The sequence below is a fragment of the Mastacembelus armatus genome, chromosome 5 (assembly GCF_900324485.2).
Source record: "Mastacembelus armatus chromosome 5, fMasArm1.2, whole genome shotgun sequence".
Lineage (NCBI taxonomy): Eukaryota > Metazoa > Chordata > Actinopteri > Synbranchiformes > Mastacembelidae > Mastacembelus > Mastacembelus armatus.
The window spans coordinates 16067963-16089985 of record NC_046637.1 but is presented as its reverse complement, the minus strand read 5'-3'; the positions used below and the strand labels follow the sequence as shown (position 1 = coordinate 16089985).

The following is a 22023-nucleotide window of genomic DNA, read 5'->3' as shown; positions in this document are numbered from 1 at the left end:
ATTTGAGACTGATGGGAGCAAAATGGCTCACCTTTTTACCAATTTACATGATTGGAGGACAGACCGTTTAAGTTGCACTTTTGGCTGGCATGTAGCCAACAATCCAAGAGAGATGGAAGGAAGTAAATGAACAAGAAACCAAACTGGACAGTAGAGACTGGGAAACCAGATGATTTCTGTGTCACTATATGAGACTGAAAGCATTTCAATAGTTTGTGCGAACACTCTGCTGATGGAAGGTTGTGACAGACACAGGTCATCGCTACTGCAATGTTGCATTTTTCCAGTTGACAAACACCTCAGTGTTGTAATCACTTTCATTTCTGGCGTTAGGGCATTACTACGTTGTGTGGAAGATGTGAGCGCATCTCTAATAAGTTTGACCACAAACATTATCTCATCGCGATCCAATCTGTAATGTTTAATTAACTCACAATCATTTCATGTTTTGAGAATATTTCTTTTCATCAATATTTCATCTGCTAAAGAAACTCTTAAGCCTTTTAAAAGTCCTCCTCTCCACTCTTAACAATTTGTACCTTAGGAGCTGTTTTTAGGGCCAAGATGTTTCATGAATCATTTTTATCTTTACTAAAATTTAGTCCTAAATTTAAGGGGAAATTCTAAGAAAATGTCATAATTCTAAGAATTTTCTTAGAATTTCGTCACTAGGAGCAACTTTTAGGCTTAGGAAGATTTGTGAATGCGGGCTCTGATCTTTTTCTTCTCAGAATCTATCTTTATCAAGTTGTGGGGAGGAGTTTCAAAGCAGAAATGTAAATAGGCCAGGACAGATGTGCACTCCTCCTCTTGTGTGCTCAGACCAGTGCTGTAGCATTGAAATTGTTTTTTCATTCCAGATTTGTGCAGTTTTAACACAGCTCATTTCTTAATTGACTACAAAGGTGTTACAAATCATTGAAGATATAGATATGCATCTCACTAAGTACCCTTCAGTCAGCTTGTGAACACTAGGGTGTAATTTGTAAAACTCCATATTTCTAGTGTCCATATTCTTTTCTTGACTAATTGTGGTTTACACAGAAATGTGACATGAATGTCATTAATTAAAGCAGGCAACACTCCTAGAGGCTGTACTGGTAATGTTGAGAACACAACAGAAAAATAAACCATAAACAAAACCTTGGTTGTTGTAATGGCTTTGATAGTCTGCTGCAAGATTTACTTCACCCGCAATACATACATACAATTTCCACCTCCACTGTTCATGAGCTTAATGATACTAAAGCTTCATTTAGGATTTTGTGATCAGATTGTTTCCCTGTTATGTTTTCATTTTTGTATTTTTTATTATATATTTATTTATTATACTATATTTTTATGCATCAACTTTAAATACAAGCCTTGTATAGTGAAGTATTGATCATTTAATGTGACCTCTACCCATCATTGTGAAATAGAAGGTTACTTTTATTCTACTGATGATATTTTGTTACAATATTCTGTAGTTCTAATTCAAACTCTAAAAATGTAGTGCACTTCATAAGCAAACATTAAATGCCTCTGCCATCCATCTCAACTACAATGACACAGGTGCACATGTTGCCATGGAAGCCATACACCCACATGGATCTCTTGTTCTGGGGGGCTTTCAGGTTATTTGTATTATTTATATGGTCTTCTTGATTTCATTTGCACCAATCAGATTTGCCACTGCCATCCTGGTGAAAGGAAATTTAGAATATACAATTGTTCAAATTATTTGATGATTTGTGTAACTTGAAATACTTTCTGTCTCTCTGTGTGCTCTGTGCAGAACATTTGAAGAGCAGGTGTACCTAATAAACTGACACCTGAGAGTGTATGGAGTTGCAAAAATAAAAAACAAAAAAACTACCTCATCCTTTTTATATTTTAATAATAATGCTGTCATTATGCATTGATGCTGACATGTTACACAAGACATAATCTCAAGTTCTTGTTATAGTTTTTATTTGTGTAAGTGTGTGTGGTGTGTTTACACGTGTACTGTATGTGTGTGTGTTGCGTTGCCAAGTCCAGCCTCCAAGAAACACTGTCAATGCAGCTATTCAGAATGCAGCAGGAGTCACTGTGAGCTATTGAAATGCTGCCCCGGCTGTCCTCAGACACAACAACTTTACTGTGCAGGTACGGCACATGACTAAGCGCCCCACCACAGTAACTGGACTGACTTGTACATGTATGTTGTCGAAACATTGTCATTTAAATTATACTTTTTTCAAGTCTGTATTCTTAATCATTTCCTGTTTGATCAGCAGCCATCAGTGACTATGCAGCTGACTTTATACACATCTGTGCAACCTCTAAGACTTTCATTTAGTATTTAGAACAAACTTTTTGACAGAACAATTATTTGGGCAATTCAGCTAATCCTAAAGCCTTAGTTGATGGTTAGTAATGTGTTCTGATGATATGATGAAACACGTAGTCAGAAAACTTGATTGGGATTTTCCCATTAGATATTTTTATATTTCCTGTGTACATGGGCAAATTGTCTCCAGATTCGCTAGAAAAGGTTAAGAAGGCCACTCTTCACACATTAGGAATCATTCTTTGGGGATTGTCTCCAGCAGTTGAGATTTTTGTCTATGACCGAAGTCCATGTTCAAGTCATACCTTTACAAGGTAACAGTGTGAGTCACTGAATAACCAGGAATAACCTGCTATGTCATGGCCAAAAAGACGTCAGTGCATGGAGTATATCACTTACTTTTTCTCTAGACAATGAAAATGTTGCAGCGAAACATAACTTTATTTTAGACATTACCTAATCCCATGACTATAATGGAAGCAATATGTCTGCAACAGATGGAATGATGTATTCATTAATGTGTGTTACTCCTGGGATACACTGCAAATATTATAATCAGCGTAAGTGGAACAAGACTCTTAGTTTCAGTAAAAGGAAGTCTCTAGCAGTAGGAGAAGTGAACATCACAGCCTCCTAAAACACCTAAAATGGTTCTTAATGTTTAGCCTTCTTTAGCTTATTGCTAAACTCTTTTTGTGCCCTGTGTCTGATAAATGCTGCCTCAGTCAATGACACGAACACAAAGATGGACACAAAGCAGCATGAAAGCCCTTAGGAATGAACACTACGTCTTTTCACAGCCACCTGATAGCTCTGTTGAAATGTTTGCTGTCAGGAAGGGTGAGGCTAAGCTCCACTACATACACACAGATCACACATACACACCTCCTGATGTAACATAATGATTGCCTGTTGAGTCACACACCCACATAAGGCTCTAGGTTAGTGATTTACTCTGTGAATGCGTTCTGAAGCTTAAGTAGTTTTTAAAATGTGTTTTAATGTGTTTGGTTCCTCCAGACAGCCTTCTTTACAGTGGTATGAGCACCTTTTCTCTTGTGTCAGATGAACATAGATGTACCTTTCTTGGAGAACTAAAATACCAAGGCAGCATACAATGACTACACATATTTGTAACATCCATCCATCCATTATCTATACTCACTTATTCCTATTTAGAGATCTGCTGGAGCCAATCCCAGCTCTCTTTGGGTGAAAGACAGGGGTACACCCCGGATAGGTCCATATTTGCAATAGCAACATTCAAAACTACAGCCCAAGACACAACAAAAGCTTGAGTTGAACAGAGATTTTTCTCCTTCCTGAATGTCTCCTGGCTATAGCCACACCTTTACAGAGTCAGGTAGTACGCTGCAGGTACAACAGGTTTCGACAGCTCAGTTGCTGAGTTTCTGATTGAAGACAACACTTTTAAAAAGGCAAACAGCTCTCTTGTAGGCAATCATCAGTCAGATGGACAAGATTGTTTTGTAAAACAAGATTAAAATGTAGCCTAGATTTTTGTAAAGGCCACTAATCCTACCAGGATACAGAGCCAGACAGATAAAGCCAGATGAAAGATAAAATACAAAATACAAAAAAGATTCAGATTAGTAACTGATTTTCGGATCTGGCTGTTCCTTTCTGTGTTGTTTAGGGTGAATTGTTTTGTAGGATTCTTAACCTTGATAGTAGTATATGTATATATATATATATATATATATATATATATATATAAATAAAAGTATATACATACACAGATATATATATTTAATTTGACATATGTTTATCTACAGTTTTTATTTTGTGCTCAAGTACAATAAAGCTGCTTTCTGTTTCAGTGCAATGGTAAGACAGAGTTGATAACATACCCTTCATCATCTTTGAAATTCTTAACATTTATCTGATGCTGGTGACAACAGCAACAATCAGCATGGACAAGGCTCAGTTTTGTTTATGGCCTGTCAGAATGTCTGACTTCTTGAAATGGTGCTAAGTTCTCAAAGGTCACTGAGTAAGTTACCTGGTGAGTACAGTGCTATTGTTACAGGCACTGTACGAATGACACAGAGAGAGCAAGGATCCAATTTAAAATAACCTGGAGTTTTATCTTAAGGACACAATGCTGCTTCTGGACTTAAAAATGACACTCTGTAGTTAGACAGCATTCTAGTGGTGCACTGTGATTAAAGAATAGTCCTAAGAGACATTTCTGTCCAAAAATAAAAGCTTGGATCAAATGCCACTTCTTTTCTATTTTCCGCAACTAGTTTTTCTTTCAGTCAGGATATTACAGCCTAATTTCAGAAATGCTTTATGTTGTTCAAGCTGTAAACACAAGTTAATTAAAAGCTAAAAGTGGTGTTTACAATCCTTTGTAAAATTTAGACAGCGATGTACAGTATCTCCAAAGAAGCAATCTTGTAAAAACTTGAGTTTATGTAGTACATGCAGAGAGATACCAGTGGGTTCAGAGGTGGAGAATTCTGCCCCTGCCTGCTTCGACTGTTATTTCTGGGTCATTTTGAACTATCAGTTGTTGTAAATAGAAGCAATTGGACAGGAATCATCAGACAGTTTTGAAGGAGGCATGATGGGACAGGAACACAGAGACTTGAAGCCCCACCTTCATGACACCCTGAGGGAGCTCATCCAATAACACAGAACCTGACGAACTTGCCTCAGAAAAATGCAAACTCAAACTGGCACACAACACAACACATTTCAACAACTCATGTCACTGACATTTCTGTCATTATGTAATTCATAGTTACATTATACCACCTGTTCGTCCACTTTGAACCACATGCCTTAGTAATGACCAAAAGAAGCAAGCTGAATGCAAGAAGTGTTTTCACTGTGGAAAAGACACAAGTGTTCTGTTGTGACCCATGTACTGTAAATACTGGACAGACCTGAAATAACCCTCATGATCCTTTGGTGTATATTCCATCCCCTCCCTTTTAAGCTGACATTGCCTGCCTCATCACATCTTTTACATCTTCAAAGCAGCTTACTGCTGCAGTGGAGTGCATATGGTTAGGCCTGTCCTAATATCTTAATAAAAAGCCTCCAATTAATCCAGAATGCCGCAGCCAGAGTCCTGACAGGAACTAGCAAGAGAGATCATATTTCTCCTATATTGGCTTCTCTTCATTGGCTCCCTGTAAAATATAGAATAGAATTTAAAATCCTTCTTCTCACATACAAATCCCTTCATAATCAAGCTCCTTCATACCTTAAAGACCTCATAGTACCATATTATCCCAATAGACCACTTCGCTCTCAGAGTGCAGGCCTACTTGTGGTTCCCAGAGTTCTCAAAAGCAGAATGGGAGGCAGAGCCTTTAGCTATCAAGCTCCTCTCCTGTGGAACCAGCTCTCAGCCTGGGTTCAGGAGGCAGACACTCTCTGTACTTTTAAGGCTAGACTTAAAACCTTCCTCTTTGACAAAGCATATAGTTAGGGCTGGCTTCAGGCAACCACCTTAGTTAGTTATGCTGCTATAGGCCTAGACTGCCCGAGGACCATCGGTGCACTGAGCTCCCCTACCCTAACCCCCCCCCTTCTCTCCCACCTCATGTATATTCCACCATTGAATGTTATTAACCTTGTGCTCTCTCTCTCCCCTAGTTTGTGCTCTCTCCCTCCCTCTCTCTCTCTCTCTCTCTCTCTGTACCTTCTGCAGGTGTCCCTGGTCCTGGAGCTGTTTATCGCTGATGTGCAGTTACTGGCCCCACCAACTTGCAGTGTCTATTTGTTGTTTATTGTTGCTGTTCTTTTCTCTCTGCTCTATCCACTCACCCCAACCGGTCGAGGCAGATGGCCGCCCAAACTGAGCCCGGTTCTGCTGGAGGTTTTTTTCTTCCGTTAAAGGGAGTTTTTTCCTCTCCACTGTCGCCAAGTGCTTGCTCATAAGGGAATTGTTGGGTTTTTAGTTTTAGTTTTTGTAAAGTGCCTTGAGATGATTTGTATTGTGATTTGGCGCTATACAAATAAAATTGAATTGAATTGAATTGAATTAGGTGATGTACACATGCTGGAGCTTATGGCCTTTGTAGTAGCCTGTATATAGAAGCACACAGAGAGTACATTATAATATGTTCTTGAGAAAGCAACTCATGATAACAGACAGGTAAGAGGTTAGTGTCAAAAAGAGTGTTCCATGGCAAACAAGTGGAGCCACATGGCAGGATAACATTTCATACATGCAAGTACACATTCATCATGGTTTATTTTGCAACGTGAACTGTGTATTTCTACTTTCTTTCAAGAGCCATGCATTGTTGCATGGAGCAGCTTAAGGTCGAAATTTAAGGATTGATTGATAACTGGATTGATGGAGTCTGATGAGTTTGTTGTTGTATCCCTTTGGGCAAAACATGCACATGAGAAAGTATTATATTACTGCACCAGCTCTTTCTATCATACTTGGTCAGTCTCTGTAGTTACCTATGATCTATATTTTAGGCTGACACCACATCCTCAATCAAAAGCTTGTATCTGTGTGGTGCTGTTAAGAGCTTTGAGTGACTAGTTTGGTTCTATAATAGACATTTTTCAGCATTTTCATTGTACATTTTCATGCCATTAAATGTTGTCATCATAACATGTGCATGCAGTATGCTATGAGCAACACAGGAACACTTGAATATTTAAAAAAACATGGTCACTCTGAGGAACCAGAGCGGAAGCAGGTTTTACATTAGGCAGTTGTGGTGTATTCTGGTGACCTGCTGCTTTCCAGCTATAACAAGAGGGGACATCACAGCATGAATAAGTTGTTCACACTTTCTCCTTTTCAGGGATTGTAGTGGTTATGTCCCAATTTTTTATTTTTATCTGCAATTCCCCTGGTACCCATTAAATTAGCCTGATGGCCATACACTGCCCTCATATTTGGAAATAGGGTTTGTTAAACATGTGTGTTGTGAGCTAGTACTGAAATTTCTGGATTGTGGTTGCCAGGGGATGATGTTTTATAACAGGGACTCTCGAGCTTCTTTCTGGTCTGTGACCCTGTTTCAAGCCCCACAATTCTCAATATAAGGGGTCCTGATAACAGAGTTGATCCTAATATCCCTGTGGATAATTCTCCCTGATCCAAAATGTAGTCAAACTGGTCAGGTCCAAATAGAACACTGCCAGGAAAATAGCAGCAATAAAAATGCAAAACAAAACATAAAGTAGAGGAGAAAAATCAGCTGGGATACCACAATAACCCTATTGCCTTTTTAGCATTAATGAAGCATAGCAATAAATGACACAATGCCTAATTCAACAAAAATTAATTTGCCCATTTTAAAATAAAGCAGGCCAACACAGTTTGGCAGCCTGATATGGTTTCAGCCTCACCTAAACATTTCTCTTACACTGCGCATAGACCAGCATGAATATAAAGAGGTCCAAATGTAATGTCAACTGAATATAAGCACAAAGATGTTGCAATATATAGTGATTGCATGTGTTATATGATTTTGAGTGACACAGGTGTTCTACTTTGCTGAAAGCTATGATGAATATCTCAGAATTTCACAAGAAAACTATTGAAAAATGTAAGTTGGAATACTTTGCAATAACATAAATCATAAGTCCTTGATTTCGCTATATTGTCTAGTAGTGTACCCAAATTTTTAAAAAATTAGTTTGAACATTTTGGAACTCACTTGGAGACATTTTTTGAAATACTGAATGATTTGTTTTGTAATAGGTCATCTTTTTGGGAAATACACTTGTTTACTTGCTTTTCTGAGGTTGAGAAGAGAAGATCAATATCAATCTCATGTTTGTGTGTCAAGCACGGAAATGATCAAGATGTGGTAAATTTCCATCCATCCATCCATTATCTATACCCACTTATTCCTAACCAGGGTCACAGGGATCTGCTGGAGTCTATCCCACCTCTTCTTTGGGTGAATGGCAGGGGTAAATCCTGGACATGGTAAATTTCCATCTATCCATTATCTATACCCACTTATTCCTATTTAGGGCCACAGTGATCTGCTGGAGCCTATACCAGCTTGGGGAGAACACACAAACTCTAACACAGAGTTTTGAACCAGAAAACTTCTTTCTGTGAGGCAACAGTTCTAACCACTCAGCCAACATGGTGGCCATGTAATAAACTTAGTTTAGTACAATAAGGGGAAGTAGGGGAAGGGTTTAATCTACTCCGATTAAAGCAAAAAAAGTAAATAAATAAACACACCCAAATCAGTATCCCTATAAATGGCATCCAACTGTTTTGTAGATGGAAGATAATTTTTTCCTGTATAATGTGCAGCTGTCATGCTCAGTATGGCAGAATCACTACGCACTTTTTCAGACATAAGGCCTTGTCAGAGGCTTTTATATTTACCTCTATTTATGATATTTTATGCCTTATCTCAATTTTTATTCATTGGGTAATATATTTATAGCTTTACTCTTTATAATGCATTTAGCCTTTTAGCTTTGCTCCATTTGTACATTTGCAACAGTTGAAATATATTCTAATATAATACTGTAGGATGTTAATATTAACTGCCAGGTTCAAGGCAGCTTGACTGGCAGTCTGCAGTGACACTGGACAGTAAACAGTACTGAATGTCCTGTCAGAACATTATCTAACAAGCAGCAGAATAACACTTGGCAAGTTGGCAAATATGTTTGCTTAGAATGTCTCCACTGTAGGTGTGTGCGTATGTCTGTGTATACTTTTATATATATATATATATATATATATATATATATATGTATGTATGTGTGTGTCTGTGTGTGTCTGTGTGTTTATACTCATAGAGTACATGTGGACTTTGGACCAGATCTTGCACTGGATATGCAAAGAAAGAGAACAATGAAAAAACTAAAAGTTTTTGAGGAGTGATTACAGTGAAAGGGAATGATCACAAAGAAAGATATAAACTGGCATGCAGATAGAGCTGTCACTGTGTATGTTTCATACTGATTCTGAAGAGGAAACAGGGCTAACTTTCCTACTTATATAAAGCTTTACTCAGCAGAGTCAGCCTCAGCTAACTCACGTTAACACCCGATCGTCTCAGATTTATTCAGCTCTGTCAAATAATTGTGCCAGGTGGCTATGTACTGCCACGGCCACTGGAGCTCAGTTCATCTCCAACTGTCAGTGCTACTGATGTGTTTCATTAGGATCTGAGGAAACACAACCTTGATTTATTCCTCAGCCAGTAATACAACTAATCTATTTTTGGAGATTGTCGTCATTACCTCTCACTAGAGCATGGAAAATCTCACTGTATCTTCAAACTGCAAGGATGATGCTTTTAAGGATGTTACTGATTATGGATGTGTATCATTTATCAGTCATTATTTTTGGGAAATACTCTTCTTTAAACTGCTATCCACTTTGGATTTCAGAGATATAATGCTACTAAATTTATAATCTTATGGGAGCTGTGTCAAGATAAAAATGCATTCACTATCCACCTTTGCCATTCAAGTTGTTGTTGATACACGTTCAGTCAAGTAGCCGCTTTCAAAAGAGTTACAACAGCTGACATTAAATGCAATGTTTTATCTAAGTACTGGTTTTCCAAATAACTGCAAGGGGATGGTTTTATGTAACAAAATAGTGGCACAAATCTATCCAGCAGCAATATACTATACATAATATCAACATAAAGCAGTACCTGATTAAAAAAATAAATAAATACCTGAGTTTGATCAAACATTAAAACCAATGCCAGTGGAAGTCCTTATTCAAGGTCACCTCCCCGACTAAAAAAAAACATCAACCGTTCACTGTGATAAAACCAAGCAACTCCAATACCCAATGGGCTCTTTAACAGTCATAAATAACAACATGTGACTCAGCCATGAAGCCAGCCAGATTATATCAATCAACCAGAACCAAGCCAACACCCTTGACAGAGCCACAATGATGCAACCAAGGAACAAGTTCAAACATCACTAAATTCTACTTTTGCAATAAACACATTGCACAAGGAGATTCTTCAAGGCTTAGAGAACTGCTATGGCCTTTCTTCCTCACACTCTAAAATGCTTCTTTATTTATTTATTTACATATCTGGACCCTGTGCGCCAGAGAATCTTTCTAAATGTATATGCATTATGAAGGTTTAATTTATGTCTTGCATACTGAAAGACTTATGTACTGATTTATCTTTTCCAGTGCCCACTGCATCCCCTGCATGAAATGCAGTTGCACATATACCTCTCAGCACTCCCTGTTCCTTCATGAGGATGTTACTGACCTTAAAGGCAAACTTGCGGGTGATGTTATCTGAAGGTTCTATTCCCCCAATCCGGAAACTCAGCAGTGGCAAACTTCCTAATACCGTTTCCTCCTTCTCATCTGTGAAGAGAAAAAATTTATGCGTGAATACATCCCAGAAAGAATCAAAGAAACACAATAACAGTCTGGTCCATGGCTACAACTACTGTGTAACAAACAACAATTACAGCTGGAGCCAGTTCATTCAACTTGCAGCAGAGACAGCAAAACAGAATGGGGGTGTTTAGAGTCCAAACATGAGAGTGGAATCAGGGCTGCTCTCCACCTAATACATTATCTGTTCCCACGCTGACAGCTTCCCAGAATAGATATCCATTATGGTTTGAGGATCTCTGTGATAAGCAGCGGTAATGGCTCACACACTCACACACACCAGGATCCAGTGATAATAAATAGGACTGCTTTGAAAGGGGAGCACCGATGCCGACTGAATAATGGAAGAAGGCATAAAAATTTCAGCAGTGATACTCTCTATATCTCTCTGTGTCCTCCTACCTTTTAATATCTGAACATAACTCTGCACTGACACCCTCTCTGCCACCAAGTGCGACTGTTTATGTGTGGGTGTGTGAGAGAGACAGATAAAGTGATCGTCCAAACGAAGGCAAGGAGAGAGAGAGAAATCTGAGGGAGGGGAAGGGCTTGTGCAATCATACAACCCACTGATTTCTGCTTTGAGTGTCTGAGAGAAAGAAAGGGAGAGGGAGAGGGAGAGAGAGAGCATGTGTGCGTTTGTGCCAGATAATGATCAGCCCATGTGACTCAGGGTTGCAGGAATCTTGGCCCCCAGCCAATGGTACCTGCTGCTTGGCTGCACCAATGAGATTTCAGCCATGCACATGTCTGCACGCATAATAAAACAACACGTCTACAGACACACCTCTGCCTCTCTCTCTGCAGAGGCGATGGGAAAAGGACCTGATTTATATTTTTACAGTACATTTGTCTTTATATCAAAGGGGAATATCTCTCCTTGCAGATTTGTCCAGGTTTGACCAATATAATGGAAGTGAGTGAACTTAAATTTGGGGTGCTCAAAGTATTCATACAACAGTGACACTTTACATTGCTGTAATCTGTTCATGTGTATAACTTTATCATTATCATGTAATATAATTTCTGAATGGTTACTGATGAAATACACATACTCAGCACATATTAAGGTCTTTTCACTGCATAATCTCTTTTCCACTTCCCAGATCTCAGCACCTTTCTGACCTCAATTCCACTTCCTTCTCAAATTCTATCACTTTCCAATTTGGCTGTTTTAACAATAGTTCTCTTTTAAATCACTACTTGTACATCATTTAATATTAGACTACAACCTGGATGCCCTAGGCTTGTGCGAAACATGGCTCAGACAGGATTTTAATCTCCATCTCATTGTAAGCTCACTGCCTGATTTTTCATTCACTCACATGCCTCATTCTAATAAATCTGGTGTAGGTGTTGGTCTGTCAATTGGTTTCTCTGCTATTCCTACATGCACCTACTCTTCCCTTGAGGTACTGAACTCAAACTCATTTTGCCATTCTGCTTCCATTCTATCTTCAACTTTATTACTGGCTGTCCTCTACTACCCAACTTAAACCTCACAATATTTCAAAATACTGCCGCCACAATACTTACAAATAAAACCAAATATGATCACGTCTCATCTGTCTTTGCTTCAATACACTGGCTTCCCATTTCCTATAGAGCTGATTTCAAAACGCAGGTCATTTCAGTATTCCAACTGTACGTAAAAAATCTGCTGGTTTGTGAGGTTTTTCACACAGAGCACCTGTTCTATGCAATTTCTTATTCCTTAACATTAGAAATGCTGACTTTGTAAAAAGCCTCCAGTTAATCCAGAATGCTGCATTCAGAGTCCTGACAGGAGCTAGCAAGAGAGATCATATTTCTCCTATATTAGCTTCTCTTCATTGGCTCCCTGTAAAATCCAGAATAGAATTTAAAATCCTTCTTCTCACATACAAATCCCTTCATGATCAACCTCCTTCATACCTTAAAGACCTCATAGTATTATATTATCCCAATAGAACACTTCGCTCTCAGAGTGCAGGTCTACTTGTGGTTCAGAGAGACTGGTGTATCTGTGCATGGGATCACAATTAGCCGTACACTCCATAGAGCTGGGCTTCATGGAAGAGTGACCAGAAAAAAGTCATTACCTAGTGTTAAAAATAAGACGGCACGTTTTGAGTTTGCCAAAAAGGTGCTCTGGTCAGATGAGACTAAAATTGAACTTTTCGGCCACCAAGGAAAATGCTATGTTTGGCGCATACCCAACACATCCCATCACCCCAAGAACACCATTCCCATGATCCGCACCTTGCACTTCCTGTTTGTTTTATTTTGTAGAGGATCATGACAGGAACTAGTTTTTTGTTGTTTTCTGTTCCCTTGACTTTTGCTCCAATTAGTTATTGATTTCACCTGTGCCTTGTTTTGTTCCTCACTTCATATACCTCTGTTTAGTCACTGTTTCCTTGCCAGGTCGTCTGCCTACCACTGCCTGCCTACCTCTGCCAATGAGAAAGAGTTTTCTAGTTTGCCTTCTTTTTTGTTTCACATTTTGGATTTCCTTCCTGGGTTTTCGTTCTTGGAATTTCACCTTGTGTTAAGTATTCTGGTTTTCTTTTGTCTGTGCCCTCACCATGTCTTGTGTGCTCATGTGTTTCCAGTTCTGCCTTGTTACCTTGTCTGTGTTAACTCCCTTCGTTCATGTCTTGTTTCCCTTGTGTTCCATGTTCATGCTTTGATTCCCCTTCATGTTAATGTTCCTCTTTTGGTCTGGTGTGTTCCCTCCAGTGTGTGTGAGCCAGACCCTCAAGCCTTGTTCCCTCTTTTTCATGTTCATGTTTTCCCCTCGGTCTGTGACCCCTCAGGGTGTGTGACCCAGACCCTCATGCTTTGTTCCCTTGAGTCCCTGTCTTTGTCTTCATGTTCATGTTTCAAGTTTGCTCCTGACCACGTCCTTAGCTTATGACAGATCCAAGTCTAGGGAAAGATGGATGGTGCTAAATACAGGGATATTCTTGAGCAAAACCTGTTTCAGTCTGCCTTTTGATTTGAGACTGGGATGGAGGTTCACCTTCCAGCAGGACAATGACCTGAAGCATACTGCTAAAGCAACACTTGTGGTTTAAGGAGAAACGTTTAAATGTGTTGGAATGGCCTAGTCAAAGCCCAGACCTCAATCCAATTGAGAATCTGTTTGATTCTCAATTGACTGAGAATTTTGATTCTCAAAAGATTGCTGTTCACAAGTGGAAACCATCCAACATGAAGGAGCTGGAGCAGTTATGCCTTGAGGAATGGGCAAAAATCCCAGTGGCAAGATGTGGCAAGCTCATAAAGACTTATCCAAAGCGACTTGCAAACAAAGGGGGGCTGAATATTTTTGCAAGGCATTGTAGTTAGGGCTGGCTTCAGGTAACCCTGAACCATCCCTTAGTTATGCTGCTATAGGCCGAGACTGCCAGAGGACCATTGGTGCACTGAGCTCCCCTACCCTAACCCTCCCCTCACTTCCTTTTCCATCTCCTCCTCGCATGTATAGTCCACCTTTTAACCCTCTGGGGTCTGATGGGGTTTTGGGGGCCTGGATAAATTTTGACATGTCCTGACATTTGTGCTTTTTTTCAGTGTCTTTTAAACATATTGTCTAAAGTCTGATAACACTGTAATCAGCACAAAATTGGCTACAATAATATGTGAGCAGCAAGTTTATACATGATTGTGTTTTTGAGAAAAAAGTGTTTATGCATGGTTAGTGAAAAACTACAATTTTTTTTACTCACTGAAATAAGACCATAAAACACAAACAGAACATTGGTTCACAAGACTTTGAAGACCTGCATGTTGTAGGCTAAAGTGTTTACTTCAGAGTGCTGTGAATGTCATCTTGTTCACACATTCACAGTAAACAATACACTGATTTAAATTTTCTAAGACACTTTTTGTCCAGAAAGGCCATATGCAAGAGGGTGTGTCTGAGGATGAATAGTCATGTGATTTACCTGAGAAGACAAAAGACGCACTGAACGACCAGTCAAAGAGGCGCATAATGAGCCTTTCAGTCAATGTAGATGGGACGGATTAGTGCAGCACAATACAAAACAATGAGGAGCCAAACGATCCTGATTTGAGTTAAAATCAGTGTTTTTACTCTGAAGACAAGCTAAACTATTTGTCTCTGTGTGGAATGCAAGGAGCGCTTCTTCACGTCCGTGACTCGCCATCATCCAAACGCGCAGAAAAAGTGAGTAAATTCTATGATGAAGTTTGACGTTTTATGGCATTTCTCGGGGGTGTGCACATATTTACCTGGTTCACCTGAGATTATTTACATGTGAACAGTGGACAGTGTACAAGGCGGGACCGCATTACCTGTAATGAGGTGAGACAGGAAAAAACGGACTTCTCCTTACGTTCATACGGATTAAATAAAAAGTAATGATTTGTTTTCGACTTGAATTGTTTCACTTAAAAGAAAACATTTCAAGCTTTCTAGCCATATAATTCTTATTTTTATGAGCCAAGTATTCGCTGAGATTCTGGTTGTTTTATTTACGCGTCTGTGAAGAGAAATGGCAGAGACAGAAAAGGCCGAGAGCGCACCCTGTCGGCTTTCTTTATTTAAAAAAAGCACGTTTTGTTGTTATTATGATGGTATACCACTAAAACTAGACCCTTTACAGATTTGAATGATATACTTCTTTTATCTGTACGATCAGAATTGACGGAGTAATTTAAGTTTGTTTCGGCCTTATCAGGAAAAGATGCGTCAAAACACGCCGGCGCGTGCGTCGACCCCAGAGGGTTAATGTCACTAACCTTGAGCACTCTCTCTCCCCTAGTTCGTGCTCTCTATCTGTACCTTCTGCAAGTGTCCCTGGTCCTGGAACTGTATATTGCTGATGTGGAGTTACTGGAAAACTGGAGTTTTGTTTTTTGTAAAGTGCCTTGAGATGATTGTATTGTGATTTGGCACTATACAAATAAATTGAATTGAATTCAATCCTTCAAAACAAAACTAAAAACGTACCTATTCTCTGTTGCATTTGGGTTATACATTTTCCTTAATTGGTAGCAATTTAATTTTGTAATTTATGTTTTTAAGTTTTTCTTTTAATAAAAGGAAGATAAATTTCTGTCTCATGGTCTTTGAATCATAAAATCTTAAAGGCTGTAGTAATCTGACATCTAAATAAACTATCTACAGCCTGCTTTTATTCTTACGTGTTAATAGAGTAGTACTGTAAACAGATGAGGTCAACAGATGTTTCATTGGAATAGTAAAAATGTGTTTACAGGGTTCCTGCATAATACTGTAAGTGAAAGGGAAGAGCAATAGAAGCATATCCTACATACAAACAAAAAAAAAACTTGGACAGTAGCTGTTATGCCTGTACAGCTGAAATACTGCATTTATACACCAAGCTTGTTCCAAGGTCAGATTGCTGTTTTACAGGCAGGACATTTGTCATAAAAACCTTTCAGGACAATGGCTTCCAGAGAGAAGACAAGAACAATAATAAATACATAATTTACTGAGAATATGAGAAATGTTCTAATTATTTTAACTTGTCAAAGCAAGAACAGTCACCATGGGTAGCTATCTCCTACATCCACTGTAGTCTGAATTTCAGTGTTTAGTAGCTGACATAAAAGAGAAATCTGCTTCATAGGCATGCAGTTGAAAAGGGCACTTTAATCCTGGTGAAATGACAGGGTTTGATCTGAGATAGACATGGACATACAGGAGGACAAAGACAAAAGAAAAAGACACAAAAGTTTCCCAAGGAGGGGAGACAAGCAACTATTCATGTGGTTTCAGTTTAACCTTCCAATCAGAGCATTTGACTCTGGTCAGGATTTTCATTCTTTTATTATATTTTATTCTTTTTATACACTATTTAGTATTTATTACAGTATGTTAGTCCAGTCAAAGCAAAGAAATATCTGAAATATCAGATTTTTGTGGCTAAACTATGCCTTGGAGAAGTCAGAGACAACATACACAACAAAACTGCCTTTTTTCCCTCTTGTGCCCATTTTTTGGCCTTCAGTTCTCGCTGGCATAGCAATTGCAGTGGTAAATTGCACTGTCACACATTCCTCCCTGCATCACTCCCTAACTCTAAGTCCTTTTTTCCAAAATACAGCTGGGCCAGGAAGAGAGGGCAGAGAGGCTGGAGTGGAACAGACGTGTTCAGCATAAAGAGAGAAGCCCACTACACAAGAGAAACTAATGTAAAAATAAGAAATCATGGAAAAGAAAGCCAGAAGCATTTAAAGGTCATGCTTGTAATCAAAAGTCTGTACCACTGACCAATGACCACAGGCTTAATATGAATAATCTTCGTATATGGTTATAGAGAGAGAGGAGAACAACATGGACAAAGAACTGTGTCATTCAGCAATAAAGAAAAAGAAATAGTGCAGCAATTAATAGTGAAGGGACTGTTTAGCTGGCGGGACTCTTATTACAACATATTTTCTGTGTACATTGTGTGTACTGTTATGGTATTATCACTAATATTGTGTATGACATTATTTAAGGCTGCCATTAGCTGGGAGGGACATGACAAACTGGAGTAATATTAGAGCCCTGTAGTCACTGTAAGACACATATAAAACCCTCCCTTCATTACAACTTTAGTGGCAATTCTTTGATCAGAAAACATTTAATTATGGAAGCACATTGTATTCACAAAAGGAAACATATGTTACCCTTACAATTACAGGAACATAAAGTCTCATAATTACAGGAAACTAGGTAACAATTATGATAATATGAGACCTTTATGTCATAATCGAGATACTAGTAGATAAAAATTTAATTATAATACAGGCAGCATTTTTTGTTGTAATCATGAAAAATGCCATCGTAATGGGATGAAGTTTCTAGTAGGGAAAAGATAGCAGTTTTGTTATTATTGTCACGACCGGTCACGTAGGTTTCCGGTCGTCTCGGGTTTTGTAATTTCCCCGTGTGTTTAGGTTTCCTGGACATCCGGTAATTAGCAGGCAACTCTGTCCACCTGTCTGTCTTTCAGGAGCCCACAGTATTTATCCTCCTCGGCCGCCACAGTCTAGTGCGGGATTGTCTGCTTCGCTTCACGAGGTATTTCTGCGAGACTCGCCATTAGAAGATTCGAAGGGATATCACGAAGGAACTACGCGCTGATCGAAGGAAAGTGACCCGATCCTCTCCGCCACATTCCTCGGGGCAACTCCGGTAACAGTTTCTCTTGGACTATCTATGAATTCAATGACTCTCAGCCCCGTTTTCTGTTGTACGAAGTGACGTCTTGGTGAAGGACTATTTGCTGTGTTTTGCCCTCCAATTCCTGCTTGGAGTTTTTGTTTGGAGGTGTTTTGTTTTTTCTCCGTTGCCCCGGAATTCTGACCAAGAATACACCGCACCGTGAGATTCTGCTCTGCGGACCAAGACCCGGTTTCATCCTCCTACCAACCTAGACCCCCCGTGGAGTTACCAGGCGCGGGCCTAGGCATAAACCAGCCTCCTGTTGACTACGTCCGGATTCTCCCTTCCATTCTCCATGGTCATCATCACAGCCTTCAACTCCCTCATTGGTTATTGTAAATAAACTCTCGTTCAGTACTTAAGTGTGTGGCATTTTTTGGGTCCTCTGATTCTCCGAACCTGACAATTATTTGAAAATAAAGATTTAATAATTATGATATATGGATTTTGTAACCACAAAAACTGAAAACCCTCTTACAAAAGTATTCAGACCTTTCAGACCAATTTGGCACTCCAAAATGTGTGTAGATGCATCCTTTCTGCTTTAATTCTCCTTGAGACATGTCTACAACTTGACTGGAGTCCACCTGTGGTAAAACTGAATCGACTGGACATAGTTTATAAAGACAGAACATCTGTGTATATAAGGTCCCACAGTTCACACTGCATGTCAGGACAAAAACCACAACATAAAGTCCGACCTCTGTGTAGACCACTGTGATTAAACTGTGGTGAGACACAGATCAGGACAAGAGTAGAAACCATTCCTGAAGCTGTGAGTGTTCCCAGGAGCACAGTGGCCTCAATAACAATGAAAGGGAAGAAGTTTGGAACCACCAGGATTCTTCCTAGAGTCGGCCGTCCGACCAAACAAGTAGCCAGACTGGAAGGGCATAACACAAAGAAAAAACTGCTCAAGAGTGAACACAACCTGAAACTGGGGTGACGGTTCACCTTTCAGCATGACAGTAACCTAAAACAAACAGCCCAGACAACACTGTCCTTCAGTACAAGTGTTTGACTATCCTGGAATTACCCAGTCAAAATCCAGATTTTACCCCCAAAGTGCGTGCCAAGCCTCCACCCGACGAATAAGAGCGCCGAGAAGGCAGCGTCGAGGGATTGTTTGTTGTTCTTTTTGTGTGGTAGTTTTAGTTGTTGATTTATTTAGTTTATTGTGTATGTTTAGCCATTATTAGATAGTTTAGTTAACAATTGGGGAGTTAAAGCGAAGATGTATGGATTTGGGAAGGTATTGGGGGTCCTTACGACCCTGACTGTAATGATTGTTGTTTTGTGTTTGGTCTGTATTTGTAGGCATACTGGTCACATGTGGGTGTTGCTGTATGAGATCCGTGGCACGCCGGGTAATTTCATCCACCATAGAGAGGCAGGACCCGAAGGTCCCCATGCCTTTATTGGCTACTGATCCTGATGATGTAAATAGTGGTGTTGCCATACTAAGGTCTATTGATATGTGATCTCCTAGAGGAGATCAAAAGGGGGATATCAAATTTTGACATTTACATAGTGGGGGTGGGCTCTTAGGAGAGCCCAAAAGGGGGAATTGTGGGAATGCAGACACACTCTGTGACTAGTATTGTAGTATAGTGTAATCCTATATGTTTAGACACGCGACAGGGTCACCGCTCTTCACTATGTCTTTACTATGAGGGAAGGTAAAGGGAATAACAACTCCATATATGGTAATGGTCCGAATTTCTTTTGTGGAAAAGTACTGCCATGTAGGGCGGTGACCAAGTTACAAGGTATATACATTCTATAGTTTTCCCCTATAGTTCAGATCTCTCCGTGTGTCCCATGAGGGTTGATCTCCAGAGCGCTCTGTATAGTTTGAATAAAACCTATAATCAGCTGAACCACCCCAGCCGCCTCTGTGTACTTCCTCATCAACGGACCTGTGTAAAACGTGAGTATTCAACAATGGCATCATCCAGAAACTATGCAAAATATGCATAAGTGAATTTATCAGTTTTTAAAGTAGCCATGCATGATGTTGCACATCATCAATAAATAGTCTAATACTTGTGTAGCATTTTTCTACACTCAAGTGCACTCACTACTTGCTATTACTTATATTCACCCATGTGCTCAGACCCTCGAACAGGGACAATTTTGAGTTTAGTGTCTTGCCCAAGGACACCTCAATCTTTGGACCAGTGAAGCCAATCATCGAACCACCCACAACCTGCGCTACCTCCTAAGCCACAGCCACCCCATCACTATGCTATATGTTTTTGTTGTTACAGAGATGTAGCAGGAACTGAACCCAACTAACAAGTTACTGACCCTTGAGATAGCAACACATGTATACATTGAAATATATAATCAAATACAAGGCAGCTCGTCAGAACATTATTAAGATTACATTATTAACGGTATAAATTGAAAACCGATAAAGCATATTGGCGACAGAAGTAAATATACACACACCTTTGTAGTAAAAGAGACATCTGTCAGTGAGGACAAACCACCGCTTGTTCCACTGCTTCACTCCACTGCTGGCCTGTAGAAATACATATCACATTCTATATTTTATTTGTATTTATTTTATTTATTTTCATCTATATCATTATTATTATTATTAACTAATACCACAAAAAAGAAAAATGCAACAGTGAATGGGTGTGGAAAGTATTGCTTGTGTAACTACTGCCTCCAGGACACAGACCTTCATTATTATTATTGAGACAAATTATTAGACATAAAAGTGCCTTATTGCTGTAGAGGGAGACCTAGCAAAATATTCCTGCATTACTATGAACACAGAAAACATAGCAGGGTGAGGTCATTGTAGGATTTAATTTTCTTCAGGGTTTTTTTTATTTAACCTTTAAGTTAAAGTTGTCTCCAGCACACTCTCCCTCCACATTTATAGTCCTTTGCCATGCAGGTCACTTGAAGGTCACTTTACTTTCTGTTTCAGTACTGAACATTGGCATTAAATGTAATTGTTGCTGAAAGGCAAATGTTAATCTGACATAACCCCTCACAGTCAAATAATATACAGTCTCAGCAAACACTGGAAATGCACTGCATATTTTCTCACTGTTATGCTCCAGTATGAGTCTAAATAAATGCAAGGTATCAAATTCTGTGATGTCAAGTTAGAATTATTACAGTACTATCCACTTGATAAATTACAAATTTATAACTGTTTTTTTTTGTCTTATTATGTATTAGCAGGAGTTGCTTTTAGCATAGCTCTGTTATTCTTCAGTTTCTCTTTTAGGCCTACTTGCCTTTATACTGTAGCTCTGTTTGCTTATAATCATACAAAATGAGAACTGTAATGAGAACACTTGTCTACTTGATCTGTACATAGAATGTGAGAAATAGTGGATCTCTCATTTAATGGTAGATAGAAACGGTTTTACCTGCTTGTAAAGCCACCCCTGTTTGGTGACTTCTGCTTTGGGATTCCTGCGCATAGAATTGGAGCGCTTCCCAAATGTAGCTGCTTTTCTGGGAGTACGAGATGTCTGCAGGTCAGAAGAGATATGAAGATAGGACAGGGTTTATAAACTGGTGGTTTATTAACTAAATAACATTTAGCAAATACGAAGCTATTTCCACTAATGAGCAAGTCTCCAGGTATAAAGTGCATAAAGACAACAAACACAGAGAAAGCTGGCTTCTGCTTCTGATGGCTTCTGCACTGTTGCCGGGTAAGTGAATCACTTCCTGTTGCAAGCGTATTGTGCTGTATAGTTCATCTACAGATTAGCAACAGACTACCTTTAGTCTAATACACCTAAAAGCTAACTCAACTCTAAACAATTCATTAACCGCTACACATTCCAGTACCAGTCAAGTACCTTTCTGTTTTGGCAGGTATTTATTGCTATTTCCAGACTTAGCGCTCGTTAGCTTAGCAGTTAGCTTAGCTAGCTAGTAGCATGGCTTCTCCCTCTCTCTGTCTCCTGCTCGGTAGTCATGTGTAGTTATTCCTCTGCCTCCTTTAGTGATAATGATACCTGTAATAAGTGTAAGGTTCTGCTAGCTTTGGATGCAAGGATCACTGATTTGGAAGCGTGGCTCCGCACATTTGAACATAAGCCAGCTAGCCTAGCCTAGTTAGCTGGTGTGGAGCCACCAAGCTCAGGGTCTGTTAGCTGTCCAAGGGCAGCTCCG

At 39.4% G+C, this 22023-nt stretch overlaps 1 protein-coding gene across 12 annotated transcripts in view; it reads right to left on the bottom strand.

Annotated features, from left to right (window-relative positions):
- The window catches only part of plekha6 (pleckstrin homology domain containing, family A member 6), a 103129-nt gene that overhangs the window by 43056 nt on the left and 38050 nt on the right, over nucleotides 1-22023 (bottom strand). For 9 of the 12 annotated variants that reach the window (XM_026306060.1, XM_026306058.1, XM_026306059.1 and 6 more), the window contains exons 4-7: nucleotides 21267-21371; nucleotides 20323-20395; nucleotides 10549-10649; nucleotides 7106-7108 (exon numbers count right to left, since the gene is read on the bottom strand). In XM_026306060.1, coding sequence (XP_026161845.1) covers nucleotides 7106-7108; nucleotides 10549-10649; nucleotides 20323-20395; nucleotides 21267-21371 — 282 coding nt within the window. Of the gene's footprint in view, nucleotides 1-7105; nucleotides 7109-10548; nucleotides 10650-10854; nucleotides 11075-20322; nucleotides 20396-21266; nucleotides 21372-22023 lie in introns of those variants that run through there. The other 3 variants (XM_026306057.1, XM_026306063.1, XM_026306068.1) reach the window with 2 other exon arrangements.